Source organism: Nannospalax galili, unplaced genomic scaffold (assembly GCF_000622305.1).
Source record: "Nannospalax galili isolate Female #2095 unplaced genomic scaffold, S.galili_v1.0 scaffold211, whole genome shotgun sequence".
Lineage (NCBI taxonomy): Eukaryota > Metazoa > Chordata > Mammalia > Rodentia > Spalacidae > Nannospalax > Nannospalax galili.
Genome location: NW_008329624.1, coordinates 3025505 through 3044886, shown reverse-complemented (window position 1 = coordinate 3044886; position 19382 = coordinate 3025505). Strand labels below are relative to the sequence as shown.

The 19382-nt window shown below is 49.2% G+C and overlaps 1 protein-coding gene and 1 pseudogene across 4 annotated transcripts in view; one reads left to right on the top strand and one right to left on the bottom strand.

Annotated features, from left to right (window-relative positions):
- The window catches only part of Synj2 (synaptojanin 2), a 105632-nt gene extending 88023 nt beyond the window's left edge, over positions 1–17609 (bottom strand). For 2 of the 4 annotated variants that reach the window (XM_008839477.3, XM_029566745.1), the window contains exon 1: positions 17077–17608. In XM_008839477.3, coding sequence (XP_008837699.1) covers positions 17077–17203 — 127 coding nt within the window. In that variant the 5' untranslated portion in view covers positions 17204–17608. Of the gene's footprint in view, positions 1–15444; positions 15572–17076 lie in introns of all 4 variants that reach the window. The other 2 variants (XM_029566744.1, XM_008839488.3) reach the window with 2 other exon arrangements.
- On the top strand, positions 97–9635 carry LOC108491140 (annotated as a pseudogene).
- Positions 17610–19382: the final 1773 nt, after the last annotated feature.

Here is a 19382-nt window from a genome sequence, read left to right as displayed (position 1 = left end):
GGCTGAACGTGTTCTTGGCTGGAGACCTTGTGTTTGAAAGTCAGCAGTTATGGTCACGGACAGGAATCCACGCAAGAGAGGGAGGGAAGAGTGGACATGGCATGGGAGAAATGGCAGCACGGTAAGGGCTGATGTACCTAGGCCTTGGTGGGCTGCAGGACCACCGAGTGGGGTGAAGTCGGGGCAGGGGCAGAGAGCAGGGCAGACTGATACAGAGCTTTCCGGGGTGGTTTCCCCTGGAGAAAACCAGGTCCTACAGGTGAGGTGAGAAGGCACAGACTTGGCCATGAGGAAGTCATGGCTTACGAGGACAGTGGAGAAGCCAGAGCATCCTAATGTCCTGGGGGAAGGGTCAAAGGAAGGGTCATACAGCAACACCAAGGATGCAGACTGAATAGGAGGAGACCAGGGAATGGAGCTGTGTGGTCAGGAGGAATGTTCCCCACAGAGGTGCCAGCTTCCAGAGGGCTCCTGGTCAGAGCAGCACGGAGGGACAAGGATGCTCGCCTGCCCCAGCCCTCTCCTGTAGACAGCACAGTGGCCTCAAGCACAGGCCTAGTCTGAAGGAGTAAACTCAGCTGATGGAGGAGTAAGAGGGACAGGTCAACCATGTGGGGTTGGCTGAAGACAGGACATAGGTCCAGAAGGCTGAGCTACCCACTCCCCAAATCAATTCCTCCTCCGTATTTTAACAGAGAATCTAGAAAAGGGCACAATTCCGTTTTTGGCATCTCTGATGCTTTTTAACCTGTTGTGTGGTGATACAATTAGTGGGAAGTAGGAACCGGACATGTATGTTCACCTGTGTTGGACATGCTTTACGGACTACCTGTCAGAGCTGCAGCCAGGGTCTCTAGGAGTCCTGGGTAGACGCACTGGTGCAGGGACCAGGAGGGATGAAGACACAACCAGCCCCATGTCAGTTGTCCACATCCCCACTTGCATGCCATGTTTGGAGGCCTGTTGTTTGTGGCTCTTCTAGCCTTTCTCCATACATGGTTATTGTATTTCAGAGGCCCTGACTGACATGAGAGAAGACACTGCTGCTGTTCTCCTGAAGGACATGAAGAAACTGTCTAGGGTAAGCTTACCACTACTCCATCTGCTTTCATACTGCTTCCTTCAACTCACCTACCAAAGGCTCTCAGTGACTGGAGTTAGCACCCCCTTGAACAAAGAATGGCCTCTGGGTTAGTCAGTATCTGGCCCTAGAATGCTTAACCAGTCAGAGCAGGATTTCCAGACTACATCCCCAGAGACACTGGTGTGCCCTAACATGTGCTGTGTGTTCTGAACAAAAGATTTGAGAAACCCTGGGCTGCTCAGCGCCCTAGTGCGTGGCCTCAGGACCTTCAGAGTGCTAAGGGGAACAGCAAGGGAGTATTTAGCACAGGGGTAGGAGGGTGAGTGGTTTGGTGTCATGTGCCTATGGAGTGCTTATTCCAGGGCCCCCTCCTGGGGGAGTGGCCTTTACAGCCTGAGCCCTTTGCCTCTGAGACCTGTCACAGACTCTCACCTAGGGGCTTGCTTTGTCCTTCCAGATCCTGACCTCTTCAGATGGGAAGCATAGCCAGGCCCTGCACACTGCAACCTCTCATTGCCCTTCTGCTTCTTCTAGGTCAGGTCTAGGCTGCAGCTCATGCCCCCAGCACCTGAGTCCTGCCCTGATGTTCCCTGGGCTTACATCTCAGGGTCTTGACTGGAACCTCAGTAGGTGTGCGTCCTAAGGGGAAAGTCTAGTCTGGGCTTGTCTAGAAGCCTGCAGGGCCCACCCAGGGAGCCTGTACAGAAGAGAACCTAATGTCTTTGTGGGGGGAGTCATACTAGGGGGAGGGAAACAGGTGCCAAGACACAGCTGCTGGCCCAGAAGGGTTCAGTGGTTGGCAAAATATGCTGTCAGCTACCCGCTATGCCTGACTCACAGAGTGAAGGATAAATGAGGCAGGAGAGGGACACTCAGCCTTCACCCCTGCAACCCTGATCACACTCAGCAGGCTGTGCCAGGCAGAACTAGCTGTGCCAGCACCATTGTTCTGGCCATTTGTACATCTCCTTTTGAAAAATCACTTATTTCTCCTCAGCCAGTTCTCTACTGCCTGTCTGTCCTTTGTGATCTGTAGGAATTCTCATATGCCTTGACTAATCGTGTGTCCTTTATGTGTTGCAAAGGGCTGTAGTTTCCTCCTGGCTATTGCTTATCTTCGAATAGCACTTATGGTGTCTTTTCATATGGTTTAGTTTAAAGTTTTGATAGAGCCAAATCTATCAGCATGACACAGGAATCCAAGTGTGCTGGCTTCATTCCAGCTCTAGCTCTTCCCATCAGCTGTGAGATATATTCACTTGGTGAAAATTTACAGAGCTGTGAGAGAGAGAGGGAGAGAGAGAGAGAGAGAGAGAGAGAGAGAGAGAGAGAGAGAGAGAGAGAGAGAGAGAGAGAGAGAGAGAGAGAGAGAGAGAGAGAGAGAGAGAGAGACACAGAGACAGAGACAGAGAGAGAGACAGAGACAAAGAGAGAGAGAGAGAATGTGTGTGTGTGTGCGTGCAGTTTTCTAGCTGTATATTTTATTTCAACAAAGTATTTCTCAGATCGGTCTGGTTTTTCCTTTACAGCCTCTGAATTTTATACTTTACTTAAGAAGTCTTTCCACAGGGCTGGAGAGACAGCTCAGTGGTTAGGAGAGGGTGCTGCTTGTCCAGAGGACCCAGGTTTAGATCCCAGCACCCATGTTGGGACCTCTCAACCATTCAAAATTTCGGCTTCAGGGAAATGACTCCCTTTTGTACTCCTTAGACATCTTCACTCTTGTGCACATACCTACCCCAATCCTCCATCCTCACGCACATAATTAAAAATAAAATAGGATTGCTGGGTGTGGTGGCGCACACCTTTAATCCCAACACTCGGGAGGCAGAGGCAGGCAGATCTCTGTGAGTTCAAGGCCAGCCTGGTCTACTGGTCTACATACTGAGTTCCAGGACAGCTGGGGCTACAAGGAGACCCTTTCTCAAAAAAATAAAGATTAAAATAAAAAAAAAAACCTCCCCTGAATGAAGAGAAGGAGCAGTCCTATCCTGCTGGCACACCCATGTTTCTGGCATATTCTTTTCTGAGTTCATGTGCCTGACCTGAATACTTAGCGAAACAAAGCAAGAGTTCTGTTGGAGGTCACAGAGGCCGATGGCATCAACACCATATACAAATATCCACCCTTGTCCTCAGCCGATTTAAATGGGCACTGTGTGTGTGTGTGTGTGTGTGTGTGTGTGTGTATGTGTGTGCACGCACATGTGTGGAAGCCAGAGTTCAGTGCTGGGTGTCTTCCCCAACTGCTGTCCGTCTTATTCCTGAGGTAGGGTCTCTCAATGAAGCTGAAGTTCACTGATTCTGCTGTATTGGCTGACCAGTGGTTCCCAAGAGCCTCCTGTCTCTACTTCCTAGTGCTGGGATTATAGGCAAATGCTGTACCCAGCTTTTTACATGGGTGCTGGGGATATGAACTCAGTCCAAATGGGCACCTTTTAAATGAACTAAATAGCTCATTCATATAAGTTTCTTTGAGGCCTCTACCCTACCACCCTGTGCTGACAGCCTATATCACTATTGGGTTTTATAAAATGTTTTTTGTCTGGAAGGTTGAGCTGACCGTGACTGATCTTTTTTCCAACCCTTCTGGCCTAGATTTGCATTTCCTTTACCACTCAACAGTATATACAGAGCTGAGAATACTACATACTGAGCAAGGCACATGATGCCACTGGGCCCGTTTCCTGGGGCTACAGTAGCAAAGTAGCAGGACTCAGGGTGGGGTCTGGGAACAATGAGGATTTTCTCTCTCACAGTTCTCGAGGCTGAAAGTCCAAGAAATATGTGCAGAGGACCATCTCCCCTTGCCTCCTACAGGTTCTGAGGGTCCAGAGAATGCTGGCTTGTGAGAGCATCATTCTAACCTCTGCCTCTTCCTGCACATGGCTGCCTGTGTGGAGGTGGGAGGGGGTGCTCTGTTTCTACAGGGACACCAGTAACACTGGATGAAGGGCCCAACACACTCCCATGTGACTTCATCTTAAGCTCCATCTTAATTACATTTGCAAGGACCCAACTTGTAAACAAGATCAGGCTTACAGGCGCCAGAGGTTGGGACAAGACATCACAGAACAGGGGACACACAAGCACCAGAGGTGATTTCTGTGATTAGTGCTAGCAAGAAAGGAAAGTAGAGCAGACATTGGTATATGGCAGGCTTGGCCATCCCAGCTGAGCATGGTCAGGAAGGTCCAATGAAGCCACCACACAGAGCTCTGAATAAGGAGGAAGCAGCCGGGTGAACACTGGGGAAGGGCCCTGCACACAGGTGGAACAGCAAGTTTAAAGCTTCCGAGGCAGAAACAAAGTCTGGCTGTTGATGGAGAGTGAGCCAGGCAAAGGGAGTAGATAAGTAAGAAATAGTGAGACGGGCAGAGGGTGTCCACTGGGCAGGGACTTGGGGAGTGCCAAGGGGGATGACAGGACAGCTGCAGTTAGGAAGCCTCTGGAAGTCCAGGAGGGAGCAGTGGCTGGATGCTCAAGGTGGCAGCAGCAACAGAAGAGACTAGGATTTGCAGGGCATTTTGATGGCAGCGTGATGGAACCTGTGGGTAGGTGGGCTGGAGCTAAGGGGAAGAGAGGAATCTGGATGTCTGTCAGTCCCTGCCATGAGCGACTGCGTGGATGGGGAAGATGGAGAGAAGAGTGAGTTTGGGTATGGGGCAGCTCCAACTACACACAGACCTCCTGTGGGGATGCAGGTGAATTCTGCTTGTGGCTACTTGCATTTATGGAAGAATTGAGAGACCTGACCTCTTCACAGTGTCCATGGTGTCATGCTAAGAACACAGCATGCCTCCCATGGGTCACAGCATCAGTACAGCTGCATAACTTTCTTCTTTCAAACCTCATATATTTTATTTATTCCCAGAAACTGTGGGGAGAAGAATCCTTTTCCCACTAGATCCTGTAATTGACTAATGAGTCTATAGGAAAGCTATTGATTTTTATCTGTAGACATTGAAAAGCTGCCAAATGAACCATCACCCAGCTGATCAAACAGCTCCAAGAGTCATTAACTGTCCTACTTTCCTTTCCAGTTGCTATGATAAAATACCCTGACAGAAGCAACTTTAAGGGAGAAAGGTTTATTTTATTCAGCTCATGATTCCAGTCCATCATTTCATAAAGGTCAAGGCAGGAACTTGAACAACCACAGTCAAGAACAGAGAGAGAAATGAATGCACATGTGCTTAGTGCTCAGTTCACTTTTTCCACTCTTACACAGTCCAGCTCTCTTAACCCAGGGAATGATGCCACCCACAATAGACCAGATGGACTAGCCTTCGCACCTCAATTAATGTCATCAAGACAATCCCCCACCAGCCACCCTGATCTAGACAGCCCCTCACTGAGGCTCTCTTCTCAAGGGATTCTAGAGAGTGTCAAGTTAGTGATAATCAAAACTAACCATTGCATCAGCAATTTCCACTCTTATTTAACTGACTCCCCTGGCCCCAGTGTATGTACACTTGTGTCTATCTGTCCATCTGTCTCCCATAGGATGCCAAGCAGCTCAGTCGAAATACCATTTCACTTTCAGGCACCTTAGGACCAGTTCTTAGGACTGCCAGGTGTCCAAGCCTGACATCAACACCTGAAGTTCCTCAGAGTCTAGGAAATGAAGAGCCTTCTGGAACACCCAGGAAAGTTGTAGGACTACCTCGAATGTTCACGTTTACTTAGGTGATCACCCAAGTCTTTCTTCTGAGCCTATTTGCTCTTTGAAGGCAATATTCTAGTAGGTTCTCAGTAACCTAGTTTTCCCAAAAACAAACCAGAAACCTGAAGGGAGGGTGCCGCCACACTCAGAAACCAGGAGGGCTGGGGCATCCATGTGCAGACCAGAGACTTTCATTCGTCCTCATCTTACACTTGATCTTACCAATTTGATCCTGTTTGAGGGGTAAGCTGTGAACACACATCCACAGTGAATTAAAAATATCACGGAACTAGGGGTGGAGTTCAGAAGTACAGTACTTGCATAGGATGCGCAGAGCTCTGAAAGAGCTGCAGCACAGGAAGGATGAAGGGAGTGAAGAATCAAGGGAAGGAAGAAGGGAGGGAGGGAGGAGGGGCAGAGGGAGGGGGGGACAGAGGGAAAGGGAAGGGGGACGGAGGGGAGGAAGGACTCTACAAGTCAGCTCTGCAGGGCGCTGGAAGCCATTGTATGACTTAGGAGAGGGTACCAGACAGACCCAAGTAGCAGAGAAAGCTGGGAAAGGAGAGAATGGGGAGCTCCTGTCGTGGAACCCAGGCTGCCTTGCAGGAGAGCCTGGATTTCTCTGTGAGTTCCCATTGGGACTTCCCGAGGTCTCTAGAATTGCCAATATTGTTAACATTTTAATAAAAGGGGGGCTGGAGAGATGGCTCAGTGGTTAAGACCACTCTTGCAGAAGACCCGGGTTCGAATCCCAGCACCCAAATGGCAGCTAACAACTGTCCATAACTCCAGTCTCAGGGGATCTGACAGCCTCTTCTGACCTCTGTGGGCATTGTACGACACAGGTGCACTTACTTATATGCAGGCAATACACACATGCACACTAAATAAAAATAATAAAAATTTTAAAAAACCAAAAAACAAAAAAACACATTTTACTAAAAGGAAGACCTTTCCCCTTGTTAATCAAAAGGAGCAAAACTAAGCTAGAAAAAGAGTCTTGCTTCTGGTTAAAATCAGTGTCTACTTGAAAGACTCTTTAAGTCCTTAATCCATTTCTCTGGTGTGTCTGGAGGAAGAGGCAAGTGACCCTTGAAATGAAATGCTGTCCATGCTAGGGATGGAAATGCTCAGGTGGACTTCCTTCTCATATTCGACTGCTGGTCCTACGATGCCACCCAGCTGTGACTGTGACCATGCCCACCACTTCTCCTCGCCTGGTGGTCCCAGTGAGAAGAGAGGCTCATGCGTGGCCCACGACAGACTGTGGTCCAGGCTTGGCTAGTCATTTCCAGCTCTAGATCTCCGATATTCCTTCTTTATTGATACCATTAACACAATTACACATGCAGACACACACATACACACACACACCAACACACTGTGGAAATTGACATAACCTTCAGTGTTCTGTCCTGAAGCCCATGTCGGGCCACCACAAGTGACAGTGTCCTCACCACATATCTCGGGGTGCAGGGCACAGCTGGGCTCTGCTGGATCCCTCAGCAGGAGCTGCAGAAAACAACTGCTTCTTTTCAAAACGAATGTTCCCAACACACAGCATTTATCAGCCACTGAAGCGACTTGTGATGAGGCTAAGTTCCTATACTGTATATCTGACTAAAACATATATAAAATAGGACCTCTCACGTCCGGTCACATAAACGTACATGGGCGGCAGCTCTGTGCTCACCACTACACCACTGACACCACTTCATAGATATTTTTATAAATGCTATGCCATAATGAAAATGTAGTTTTAAGAATGTTCAATGGCTTTTGGGGGGGGTGGAGGTCAGAGATCAACATCCGTGTTTTCCTTTATTGCTCTTCACTTGTCTTTTAATAGGAATCTACTAGAGTGGGGGCTGGAGAGATGGCTCAGCAGTTAGGAGCGCTGGCTGCTCCGCAGAGGACCTGGGTTCAGTTCCCAGCACCCACATGGCAACTAACAACCATCCATAACTCCAGTTCCAAGAGATATAACACCCTCTTCTGAGCTCTGCAGGCATTGCATGACATAAGTGCACTTACATTCATGCAGGCAACACACTCATATGCTAGTGCAATCTTGAAAATAACGTAGTTTATGATACATTAATAAATACTTCAAAGGGCTGGAGATGTAGCTCAGTTGGTATGATATGGAATATAGCTCAGTTCTCAACGTGGAATTAAACCAGGCACAGTTGTGGAACCCTTAATCTCAGCATTTGTGAGGTGGAGGCAGGATCTGAAGTTCAAGATAGTCTTCAGCTATACAGGATTCAAGGACAGACTGGGATACATGAAATCCTGTCTCAAAACAAAACAAAACAAAAACCAAACAAAACACCGTAGTGCTCCCAACGTAAGCTGAAATTGCTACTGCTTCTCCTCCCTGCCTCATTCTTCTCCCTGCTTCTCTTTTCCTTCTCCTCCTATTTTGAGACCAGCTCTCTCTGTGTAGCCCAGGCTGTCCTTGAACTTTCAATCCTCCTGTCTCAGCTTTCCAAGTCCTAGGATTGCAGGTGTCAACCACCACACCCAGCTCTGCTATCGCTGTTTTTTTTTTGTTGTTGTTGTTGGTTGCTGGACAAAATGCATAATCTCCAGTATTTTCATTAATTCAGAAGCAATCAATAAAAAAATAATGAAAATAATTGGCTTTCTAGATTTAGCTCAAACCTCAAAGCCAGCTCAGATTGTAGCTTCTCAGATCACTGCTCTTAAGATTCAAATTTCTGGGTATTTAAACTTTGAGGTGAGTGAAGCAGTGATGGTGCTTATGCTTAGTGCTTAAACCTTAAAAAAAAAAAAAAAAAAAAAGGCAGGACTCGAGAGATGGCTCAGCAGTTAAGAGCACTGGCTGCTTTCCAAGGATCCAAGTTTGGCTCCCAGTACCCATGTCAGGCGCCTCAAAACAGTGTGTAACTCCAGCTCCAGGCAGAGGCAGGTAGATCTGACACCCTTCTGGCATCTACAGACACCTGCACACATGTACTCATGTAGACACACACTCACATACACATAAATAAAAATAAATCTTTAAAAAAAGACATGGCCTTTTTGGCTCTCAGGGTGGCACCCCGGAGGTGGGCAAGAACAAGCACCTGACGAAAGGCAGCGAGGAGGGAGCCAAGAAGAAAGCAGTTGGTCCACTTTCTAAGGAGGATTGGCATGACATGAAAACTCTATGTTCAATATTAGAAATATTGGAAAAACACTACTGATAAGGACTCAAGGAACCAATATTGTGTCTAATGGCCTCAAGGAGCCTGTGTTTGAAGTGAGCTTGCTGATCCACAGAATTATAAAGTTGCATATAGAAAATTCAAGCTCATCAATGAGGATATTCAGAGCAAAAATTGTCTGACTAACTTCCACGGCATGGATCTTACCTGGAACAAAAGGTGTTCCAAGGTCCAAAAATGGTGGACCAGGCCTGAAGCTCATGTGGATGTCAAGACAACCAATGGTTACTTACTTCACTTGTTCTGTGTTGATTTTACTAAAAAATGAGGCAACCAGATACACAAGACCACCTGTGTGCAGTAACAACAGGTCCACCAGATCTGGAGAAGGATGGAGATCATGAGCCGAGAGATACAGACAAGAGACTTGAGGGAAGTAGTTAATAAACTGATTCCAGACAGCCCTGGGAGACACGGAAAAGCCGTGCTAGTCTATGTATCCTCTGCATGACATCTTCGTTAGAGAAGTCGAAGTGTTGAAGAAGCCCACGTTTGAACTGGGAAAACTCATGGAGCTTCATGGTGATGGTGGTGGTTCTAGAAAAGCTACTGGTGATGAGCCAGGGAGCTAAATAAAGTTGGATGAGCTGATGGATACGAACCACCAGTCCAAAATCTGTTTAAAATTCAGATTTTTAACAGTGACAAGTAAAATGACCTATTTGTGAAAAAAATTTAAAAGACACATAGGATCTCAGCATAGGAGAGGCAATGTAGGCTGTAGTTCATTTGTTTTCAGGTTAAGATTCTGAGCCGTGGAAAGATTAACTAACTTCCCCAAGGAAAGAACAGCACAAGAAGGTGGAGCTGTAACTCAGGTCTCTTCACCCAAGTTGGTACTTGGAAAAAACGCCTTGCTACATAGCCCAGCGTTGCCTGGGTGCATGTGGGAAAACAGACTCTCTGCAGGCCCCATCCACTCCACCACCACTGAGATATGGAAGCGGAATCTGCATTTTTAAGAGGATCCCAGGAGCTATGGATGGGCAGTCAAGGCTTTGCAGCACTGCTACCCCAGGCTTGCTGGTTTGAGGGGAGGAGAACAGGGGCCCATGGCCAATTCTGAAGGCTGGTTCACCCCCTACTGGGCGGGGTTCTCAGTCACAGCAGTCATCACTTTCCCTAGCAAGTGTATATGAGGCTCTGGATGCGGAAGCCAGGCAGGCTGCTTCTGAAATACCTATAGCTCTGATATTTGCTTCTGGCTGGGCATATGTTTCCTCTCAAGAGGAGAAGGTGTGGGCTAGAGGTGGTTAAGAGCACTGGCTCAGTGGTTAAGAGCACTGGCTGCTCTTGCAGAAGACCCAAGTTCGAATCCCAGCACCCACATAGCAGCTAACAACCATCTGTAACTCCAGTTCCAGAGGATCTGATGCCCTCTTCTGACCTCCATGGGCATTGCATGACACGGGTACACTTACATACATGCAAGGCAATACACTCATACACATAAAATAAAAATAATAATATTTTTTTGAAAGAAGAGGTGTCTGTGACCCTGAAGCTGACTAAAAGGATGTAGCAAAGACAACAAAACTGGTGGGTCCCTGCTCCAGGTCGGGTGGGTCCCAGCTCCACGTCGGGTGGGTCCCTGCTCCAGGTCAGGTCCCCGTGCCCCACTGTCCCAGGGATGTCTTGCAAAGGTCAGTTTTGTCATGTGAAACAGCCACCCTCATTCCCTGCCACTGACTACTAATAGGTGGAAAATGAAATAGGTGACAACTAGAATATTCTAGGATCAGACCTGAAGCAAGGGAAGGGCATAGTTTAACTGTTCCAAGTAAAGATGGCTTCCACTAATCTACACTGTCACCCTGCACTCACACAAAAACAGCCCTTGATGGGAGGGAGGGAAACTGCACTGAATGCCTGGTTCACTGTCCATCTCCTCATCATGCTAATCTTGACAGGACAATGGGCCAGTCCTGTTTTCCACTGGGCCCAAGCATCAGCTGTGAACAGTCTTGTCTTCTCCTCTCCCAAAGCCTGCAGCACCACTGAAACAGAGTCGGCGTGGAGCCCCAAGTCACCCAACCTGGGGGGCAAACAGCCCTGAGATTGCCACAGACATGCCGTGAGGGCACGGCAAGGGCAAGAGCAGCAGGGCAAGGGATGGGGCCTGTCTTCAGGGAGGCTCACCAAAACAGACATCCTCTGAGGAGAGAGAACAGGGGCTTGCCTGCACACTGGGCATGGGGTCCAGGAGAGCAGGAGGAATGGCCATCAGCCTCTGAGGTTAGGAGGTAGGACCTAGGACCATGCACACAGAGGAGGGAGAGAATGAAGTCCTTTCATCAAAACGCTGCCTAAAGATTAAACTCACACTTCCACACTCATGCCTCAGGACATGTTCCTGTACTCTGAGTCACTGAGGTCACCAGGAACCAGCTGCCACCTGTCCTCTGAGGCTAATGTGCACCCAGGGAATCCTGCTCTGAGGCAATTTCTAAACCGGGAGACTTTAGGAGCAAACAGCACCCTGAAAGCCTTATATGTCACAAGTACAGACAAGTATGACTTGCAGGACCAGCTAGGTACACCCAGCCTTCCTACACAGGTCCTTGGCAAAGGGTCCGGTGTCTGCCCAGCACTATCTCAGCGTAAAGTGTAACTCTGCACACCCACCTGGCACAGCACTTCCAGCCCCCCAAACAAGTGGGAAGGGCAGGGAGCAGGTGGATCTGCTCCTACAGTATCCACCTCACTCAGGAACTTCCCAACTTAGATCCAGATCTTGGGATGGCCCAGCCCCACATCTCATAGGTAAGAGTCCTCACATTCCAAGGAATGCCCTCCGGGAGCATTTCCTTTTCAAGGGTCTCTTACTAGACACCTGGACATTGTAGCAGGCCACTCCATGTGCTGGACAGCCACAGGTAAGACTACCACAGCTTGGGCTCAGCCTTGCCCCCAAAGAATGCAGGCTTGGAGCACAGGCATTCCCTTAAGCAACACTGGCCCTTGGTAATACTGTAGCTCTGCTGAGAGTGAGTGACTGGTTCCCAAGCTGGAACTCCTCTGAGAAGTGTGTCCGACAAACCAGCTCTAACCAAAAGGACTGTGCTGGTGGATAACATTCACCAGCAGCCTCAGATAAAGCACCAAGCCAAGTGGACAAAGCAAGTCCTTCTCCAAACACAAATTTGCCTATTTTCATACTTAAGAATGGTATTTTACTGGACATGTTGTCCTCTGGGTAAACCTGATCCAAATCATGGCTCTGCCACCAACTAGAGGTTAAACCCTCAGGTAAGTTTTTATAGCTCTCTGTGCCTCAGTTTCTCCAAGGATAAAATCAAGATTACTAGCACCTGTCTCATTGGGGAGATTAAATAAATTGATATATGTAAACCACTTAGAATGGCATCTGGTATCTGGCAAGCAAATGCTAACTGGCTATAATTGAGTTGAACCAAAGTTATTTAACCAGTAAAAACTTCAAATCAGCTTGCAACAAGCCTCCCTGAAGAAAAATGGGCTTGTGATCTGTGAATGTTTCTACTGGTAGAGTTGTGGGTCAAGGCCCTGTAAATGTTTAGAGGTATTCATGTACTTTCTAAATTTTCCTTAAGAATGAGTCATGTTTACATGAACAGTGAGGGGTGGGGTGGAGGGGGGAGCCCCTTTGGTGGGGCCTTGAAAACAGGAAGTGCTCTTAGCTGGGCTATCTTGGATTAAGGATAGGCCCAGCCTACCTGAGACAGCCTCGTGTCCTATTATAGAAGGGCAGGCAGCTCTGGGGGTTTTAGCTTTAAGTCAGCTTTGACAAGTTTAGACACCAGCCTGGTCTGATTTGATTTTTTGCCTCATGGTGCATTGGTAGGTAACACTGCCTACCCAGAAATGCTCAGGGACTCCAAACCAAGTCTGAGTCTGGGTCAGTCTATCCAGGACTTGAAGAACAATTCAAATAGGGGAAAAAATAGCCCCCATCCTCATTTGGCGAGGCCAAAGAAACTTAACAGCCAAAAATCATAAAGGCGAACTTGAGCACCCAAAGAATGTTCCAGAAATGGGTCACAGCTCACAGACGCACATAGGTGCCAGTCTGGCAATCTCCAGAGTCTAGGGTCAGAGGACCATGGATATCGCTCCATCCCATATGTTGAACTGTTTTTATGTTTTCAATCAAACTAGTCGACTTAAATACAACCCATCTGTCCCCCTACCTTGAGAAGCACACCCCCATGACTAACCAGAAGGCCAGGTCTAGAATGTGGCCAAGGGGAAGAGCTGCCCCGGCCTAGTCCCTTCTCCTCCACTGTCTCTCCCATTGGATTTCTACCCCTGCCAGGGGTTTCAAGTGTACACAGTGATGCCCACCAGCCTGGGCATTCTACCCACCCCCAACTCACCCATGGAGGCCTAGGATGGACCTGCCCATTGCCCATCCAGTCAGGGACCCTGGGAGAAGGTCCAGCAGGAAATAGGCTGGGTAATTTGGATAGCAAATTGCAGGGAGCTGGGAGGCAGGAATGCCCCAAAGGGCAACAAAGGCCAGAGGATTGTGGTCTCTACACAAACACAGCAGCTGGGATTTCCATGAAGCCAGCTGCTTATGTATAACCTTTCCCCCAAAAGTCCAAAGAAATTTAGGGGCATTCACCAATTCTTTCATGTCTCCTTCCCCATTCCTCCTTCCCTTCTTGCCATCCTTTAATATGGACAGGGCTGGAGGAGGAAGATGTGGAGTTTCACTTGCACAAACTCAGGTGTAAACACAAGCCACTCTCCAGCCACCTCCTTCCTGAGGCTGTCTGGAGAATCCTGAACTTTGTGCACTGACACTCACACTCATTCTGAAAAGCAGTTGAGACCCACTGAAGACCAGCACATTTCCCTTCATGTGTCTACCTTGTCTAAAAGAGAGAGGCAGAAGACAACAAACCCTGTAGCCCCAACATGCAAGAACAGAGCATCTGTATGCTAATTCTGGAGTGCAGCCAGAGAAGATGCTTGGGTTCCAGCTTTTCAGCTCTAACCACTGACCACAAAGTCTGCGAACCTTCCAACTGCTGTTATCTGTGCATCTTCTGCCTCTAGAAGACTGGCTGCCACTGGTCCACACAAAAGATTTTCCACTGGATTCTTTTAGAAGCAGGGCTTTGGAATTATCCCTTCAACAATCCTTCTGCTAGGCAAGATGATCTTATGTGGAGACCATGAAAAACTCACCTTGGAAGAGGAAGAGTTTAGAGCAGGTTAGAGTCCAACCATCAACAATCATGCATCATAAATGTTCCCTAAGCACACCATTTAATCCAAGATCCCATTTTCCCAAACTGACTTTTAGTCACTAAGACAGTGTCTAGCCCCTCAGTAAAAGGCATTTTTTTAAAATATGATTTTAAAAGTATATTTTAATCAATTTTTAAATTTTATGTGTATGAGTGTCTTGCCTGCATGAATTAAGTGCACCCATGTCCTGTAATGCTCGCAGAGGTCAGAAGAAGGCGTCAGATTCCCCTGGAACTGGCGTTATGGACGGTTGTTAGTCGTCATGTGGGTGCTGGGAGTTGACCCCAGGTCCTCTAGCAAGGGCAGTCAGTACTCTTAACCTCTGAGCCATCTCTCCAGCCCTTAACAGGCATTTCTTAAGTTGGCATCCTCCACCAGGAAATTAGCCAGGAGCATGCAAGCACACAATCTAGGTGGTGGATGTGTTTATGGCTGTGTGCTCAGTCCCTTAAACTGCCTGTCACACCCAGTAAAAGTGTGGGCAGAACTTAGAACCGTACAGGGGCCAGGAAGGACCATTCCCACACGGCACTAATCTGGACACAGGGTACTAGTCCCTAGACCCACTGGGGACACTCAACACAAGAAAACACAGCTGAAGAGAAACAGAGGTAGCCACATGCCTTTCCCTCAAGGAAAGAGCCGGCATTGGATTGTCATATGTGTATTATCATTGCCACCACTAAGGAAAGAGTGTGACTTTCTAGGGAAAGAGGAAAGGTCTCAAACCTATCAAGGAAAAGAAAGCAGCATAGCTAACTAGCCCTGGGGACACAGATGGACATTTCAAGTTCAGAGTTATTCTATCCAACAATGATGCATTTAGGAAGCATTTTAAACATCTCAAACAATAACTTTCTAATAACAAATGGCTCTTATAATCCATTGGACAGCAGCATCAGCAAACACTAGTTTCTTTTTAAAAATAGTTTCATTTGAAAAAGAAAAACAGACCAAAAAATGTAAGTACTCAGTCCAAGGTCTACTGAAAAACAAATGCTAGGTGACCAGGCAAATGTGGACGACACTTGAGAGTACTGGGAGCCAGCTAATCCCTTTCATTACGTCCTCTGCTGTAAAATCCAAAGCACTATGTCACCCATACCATGTCAGTTCCTCTCAGCCCAAACTTAATTACCCGATGGAAGATATGCATGATGCTTTCATTAATCATTCTAAATCCTCGCTTTCAAACTGCTCCAAGTGGCTTCAAAGAAACTTACACATGTATGAACTCTGCTTAGCACTGCTGCAGTCCAACTGAAGGATATTTTGGTCTCTTTGATGAAACAAAAGATTTGCACCATGAAATTAATCTTTGGGTTGATAAATGTGGCATGAAGCAGACATCTAAAATGGAAGGGAAAAGTCTGTGGTTTTCTTTCAAGGCTGTAAGAAATGACCAAATTTGGACTTTTCAGGACAGAGCCAAAATTGGAATAATGCAATAATAACTGTTTCATGAATCTGTATACTTTTGACACCCATAATACTAGAGACATTGTTTCAGTAAGTGAAGGACAGCAAGTCAGCTACTTGCTATTGGCTTTGTTTTTTATTTATATTTGTCTGTTTGCTTTGAGTCTGGCTATGTTGCCTCCTCTGATTGATCTAAAACTCCTGGGCTTAGGTGATCCTTTCACCCATCCTCCTACCTCAAATAGTTGGAACTCGGGGTGTGTACCACCACACCCAGCTAGATAAACTACTACATGTTAATGGCATGGTTCAGGAAGTGGAAACAGATGTTCCTTGCACTTAAATATACAAACATATATATACATATATGTCTATATCATAACTGGAGTCAATGTATACACATGCGAAAATGAGACTGGACACATTTATAAAGCAGTATGCAAGTGAGTGCTAGTTGCGTGTTAGTTGCGTGCATACAGTCCTAAAGTATAAGTGACCCTGCTTTGCACTTCTGTTTAGTTAGGAATACCAGGAAGGGCAGCTGGACACCCACTGTTTTAAGCTGGCCCTCCAAGCTTCACGTTAAAATTCTGGCAGTCCTATCTGACTTCTCAGCCTTTGGTGTTAGATTTTCTAGGCCTTCCTTGCAAATGTCCCTACAAAACAAGGGTCAGGAAGCTAGCCACACCAGGAAGCCATGCACTGAATGGCATTACCAAAACGGCCACAGAGGACTATTGGCCTGGTAAGTGTCTTAACCTCTTCAGGCCTCAGTTTGTTCATCTGTACCATGGGATAAAATTGTGAAAAGTAAATGAGATGAAGTCTCTAAAGTCCTTAGTATAATGACACTCTCAGAACTTCTGAAGTCTACAGATAAAATACACTGTTTGGGCATAGTTAACACCCAGCACAAAGATAAAAGTCACCAGATCGTCTATTTGCCTCCTGGTTGTATGTATCACAGTACTTCTGATCATCGAGGGGTGCCATCAACGCTCCCCCAAGTCTGGGTGCTTGGGTGCCATCCCCTCCAGCAGTGGAACCATGAGTGGATTCATCAACAGGTGCACAGGAGAGAGAGAGAGAGAGAGAGAGGGGGAGAGGGAGAGAGAAGAGAGAGAGAGAGAGAGAGAGAGAGAGAGCACCGACGTGGACTCCTATGACAACCTCCTCAAAGTCCTGGGTCCTCAAAGTCAGGGTCCACCAGCTTGCGGGCTGGCTAAAAACAGACCCCTGGGAGGAGCGCACCGCGAGGCCGGAGAAGGGAGCACTGCCTCGACACCTAGGGGTGCTCCCCGCCCAGGGGTGCGCGCTCTCCGGCGTCCCGGAACACTTGCTCCCTCTGCGCGCTGCACCCCGCCCGCCCCGGCGGTCCCCATGCCACCCGGGCCGCCCCCTCGGGGAACAGCCGCCGCCCCGCTCCGGGCACTCACCCAGCGTGGCCACCACGCCGGCCTCGAAGAGCAGCCCGTCCCCGCGGCCGCGCGCCTCCAGCAGCACGCTGCCCTGGCCGTCCGCGTCCAGCCGCGCCAGCAGCCGCAGCCCTTTGCTCAGCGCCATGGGCGCCGCGGGGAGCCGGCCGCGTCCCCGGGCTCCGCGGCTGGAGTTTCACTCGGCGGGACGCGGCGGGCTCCTCCCCGGCCTCCTCCTCCTCCCCGTCTCCTCCTCCTCTCCGGCCTCCTCCACCTCCGCTGCCTCCTCCTCCTCCCACGCCCAGGCCCCGCCGCGCCGCCCGGGGCAGGTGAGGTTGCGCTGCAGCCCTGCCCGCTCCGCCGAGAGCCGCGCTCCCCCCAGCGGCAAGACAGTGGCGCGCACGGGCCGCGGGGAGACCCAGGACGATGACCTGGGGGACAGAGGACAGCCACGGGGACAGGGACGGTGGACAGAGGGCAGGGACGGTGGACAGGGACGGGGGACCTGAGAGCAGGGACAGGGGACAGAGGACAGGGACGGGAGACAGAGGGCAGGGATGGGGGACAGAGGACCGGGACGGGGGACCTGAGAGCAGGGACAGGAGACAGGGACGGAGGACCTGAGAGCCGGGACAGGGGACAGAGGACAGGGACGGGAGACAGAAGGCAGGGATGGGGACAGAGGACAGGGACGGGAGACAGAGGGCAGGGATGGGGGACAGAGGACAGGGACGGGGGACAGAGGGCAGGGATGGGGGACGGAGGAGAGGGATGGGGAGGCTTGAGGCCAGGGATGGGGAGGACCTGAAGATGTGGACAGGGACACCAGCTGTGCTCCCAGCGCTGAGGCTCACCGGGTCCACCCTGTGGTGGGCGGCTGCTAGGGAGGGAGATTCCATACATTCCTTCCCGGCCGCCTCCGCAGGAGTCCTAAAGGGCCTGGAACTGAACTGGACACCCGCGGCCTTATATGGGCAGCCGGGCTGAGGGCTCTGCGGGAGCCAGGAACACCGACCCTCCACTCCTGGGTGCTGTGCTTTCTCCACCGTCTGTGTCCCTGGATGGGATGTTCTTAGGAGTGCCCCGTGGGTTCCTGGCACGTGGGCATCTTTACATGATATGATGCCTTTTATGGGTGGGACATGGTGGAGCGGCAGTGTGTTGTGTCAGAGCAACAAGGACCTTTGCTCAGACCACACGCTCCTCCACCCGGCATGGCCTTCTCTGAGCTCTGCCAGGCCTCACTTACCAGACTGTCAGGTGGTGACAGAGCCTCTTCCACTGGGGGATCCCAGAGCAGTTTGTGATCCGGCGGCCATGGAGCAACCTGAGGCAAGGCCCCACTTTGTTCCTGGAGTCCAGGTCTGTCCAGACTGGTCTGCTAGGGAGAGGAGAGGGGCAGCCAGACTGACTTAAAATCACTCTTGGGTGGGTTTGGGGGTTTTGTTCTCTTTTCTTGTAACTGGGTTAGTGTGATGGCCCCAGAGATCTCAACCAGAGTGTTTCCATCAGTCACCCTCCTCCCAACCAGTTTCTCTCTCCCTCCCCATTCTGTCCCACTGAGAAAAAAACATTCACCAAACTTGCCTCTTGTACTCGTTCCAGTCGGAACAGAGCCCCCATGCCAAGGGACACATGGTGACGTCCTTGCAGACGTTAGCAGTGACCAGTAATGACCAGATGTTGGGTCCTCAGGGGACAACACCTTGAGTATTGTAAACATTAACAATCCAGGCTGATCATCTTGACCCTGACCAGGTTCAACCCTGATGGGGTGGTACCCCAAGGTGTGATACTCAATAAGCTGCCCCATCAGTTTCTTTCCTGGTAAGGTGAAGACACTGTTACTTCATGTAAACAATGTGCCCATTAAGGTAAGCAAATTTGCCCTCAGTCCACTTTTCCTCTACTGTGAATGTACAAAGGTTCACATGTGGAGTCAGAGGACAACTTGCAGGCAGGTGGTATCAGTTCTCTCCTTCCACCATGTGGGTCCCAGAGGTTGAGCTCAGGTCTTCAGGCTTGGTGCCATACACCTTTGCCTGCTGAGTTCTCAGACTTGAGAATCAGGAGGAATCTGGTTTGCCAGAGGTAGAGGTGGGTCTGTCCTGAGCCTAACTGTGTGGTTTGGATTTGCTGCTTTAAGGCAAGAGGGAAATGACTGCATTTCCCTCCAGGGACACCCCTGGAAATACAGCTTGAGTCCAGGAGGTAAAGCAAATGAGATGGACCACATGGGTATCCAGGAGGGCATCAGCAGGGCAGGGCCAAAGCCTGAAGAGGGAGCAGCCTAGTACATTCAATGAATAGTAGGGAGCAAGGGGAAG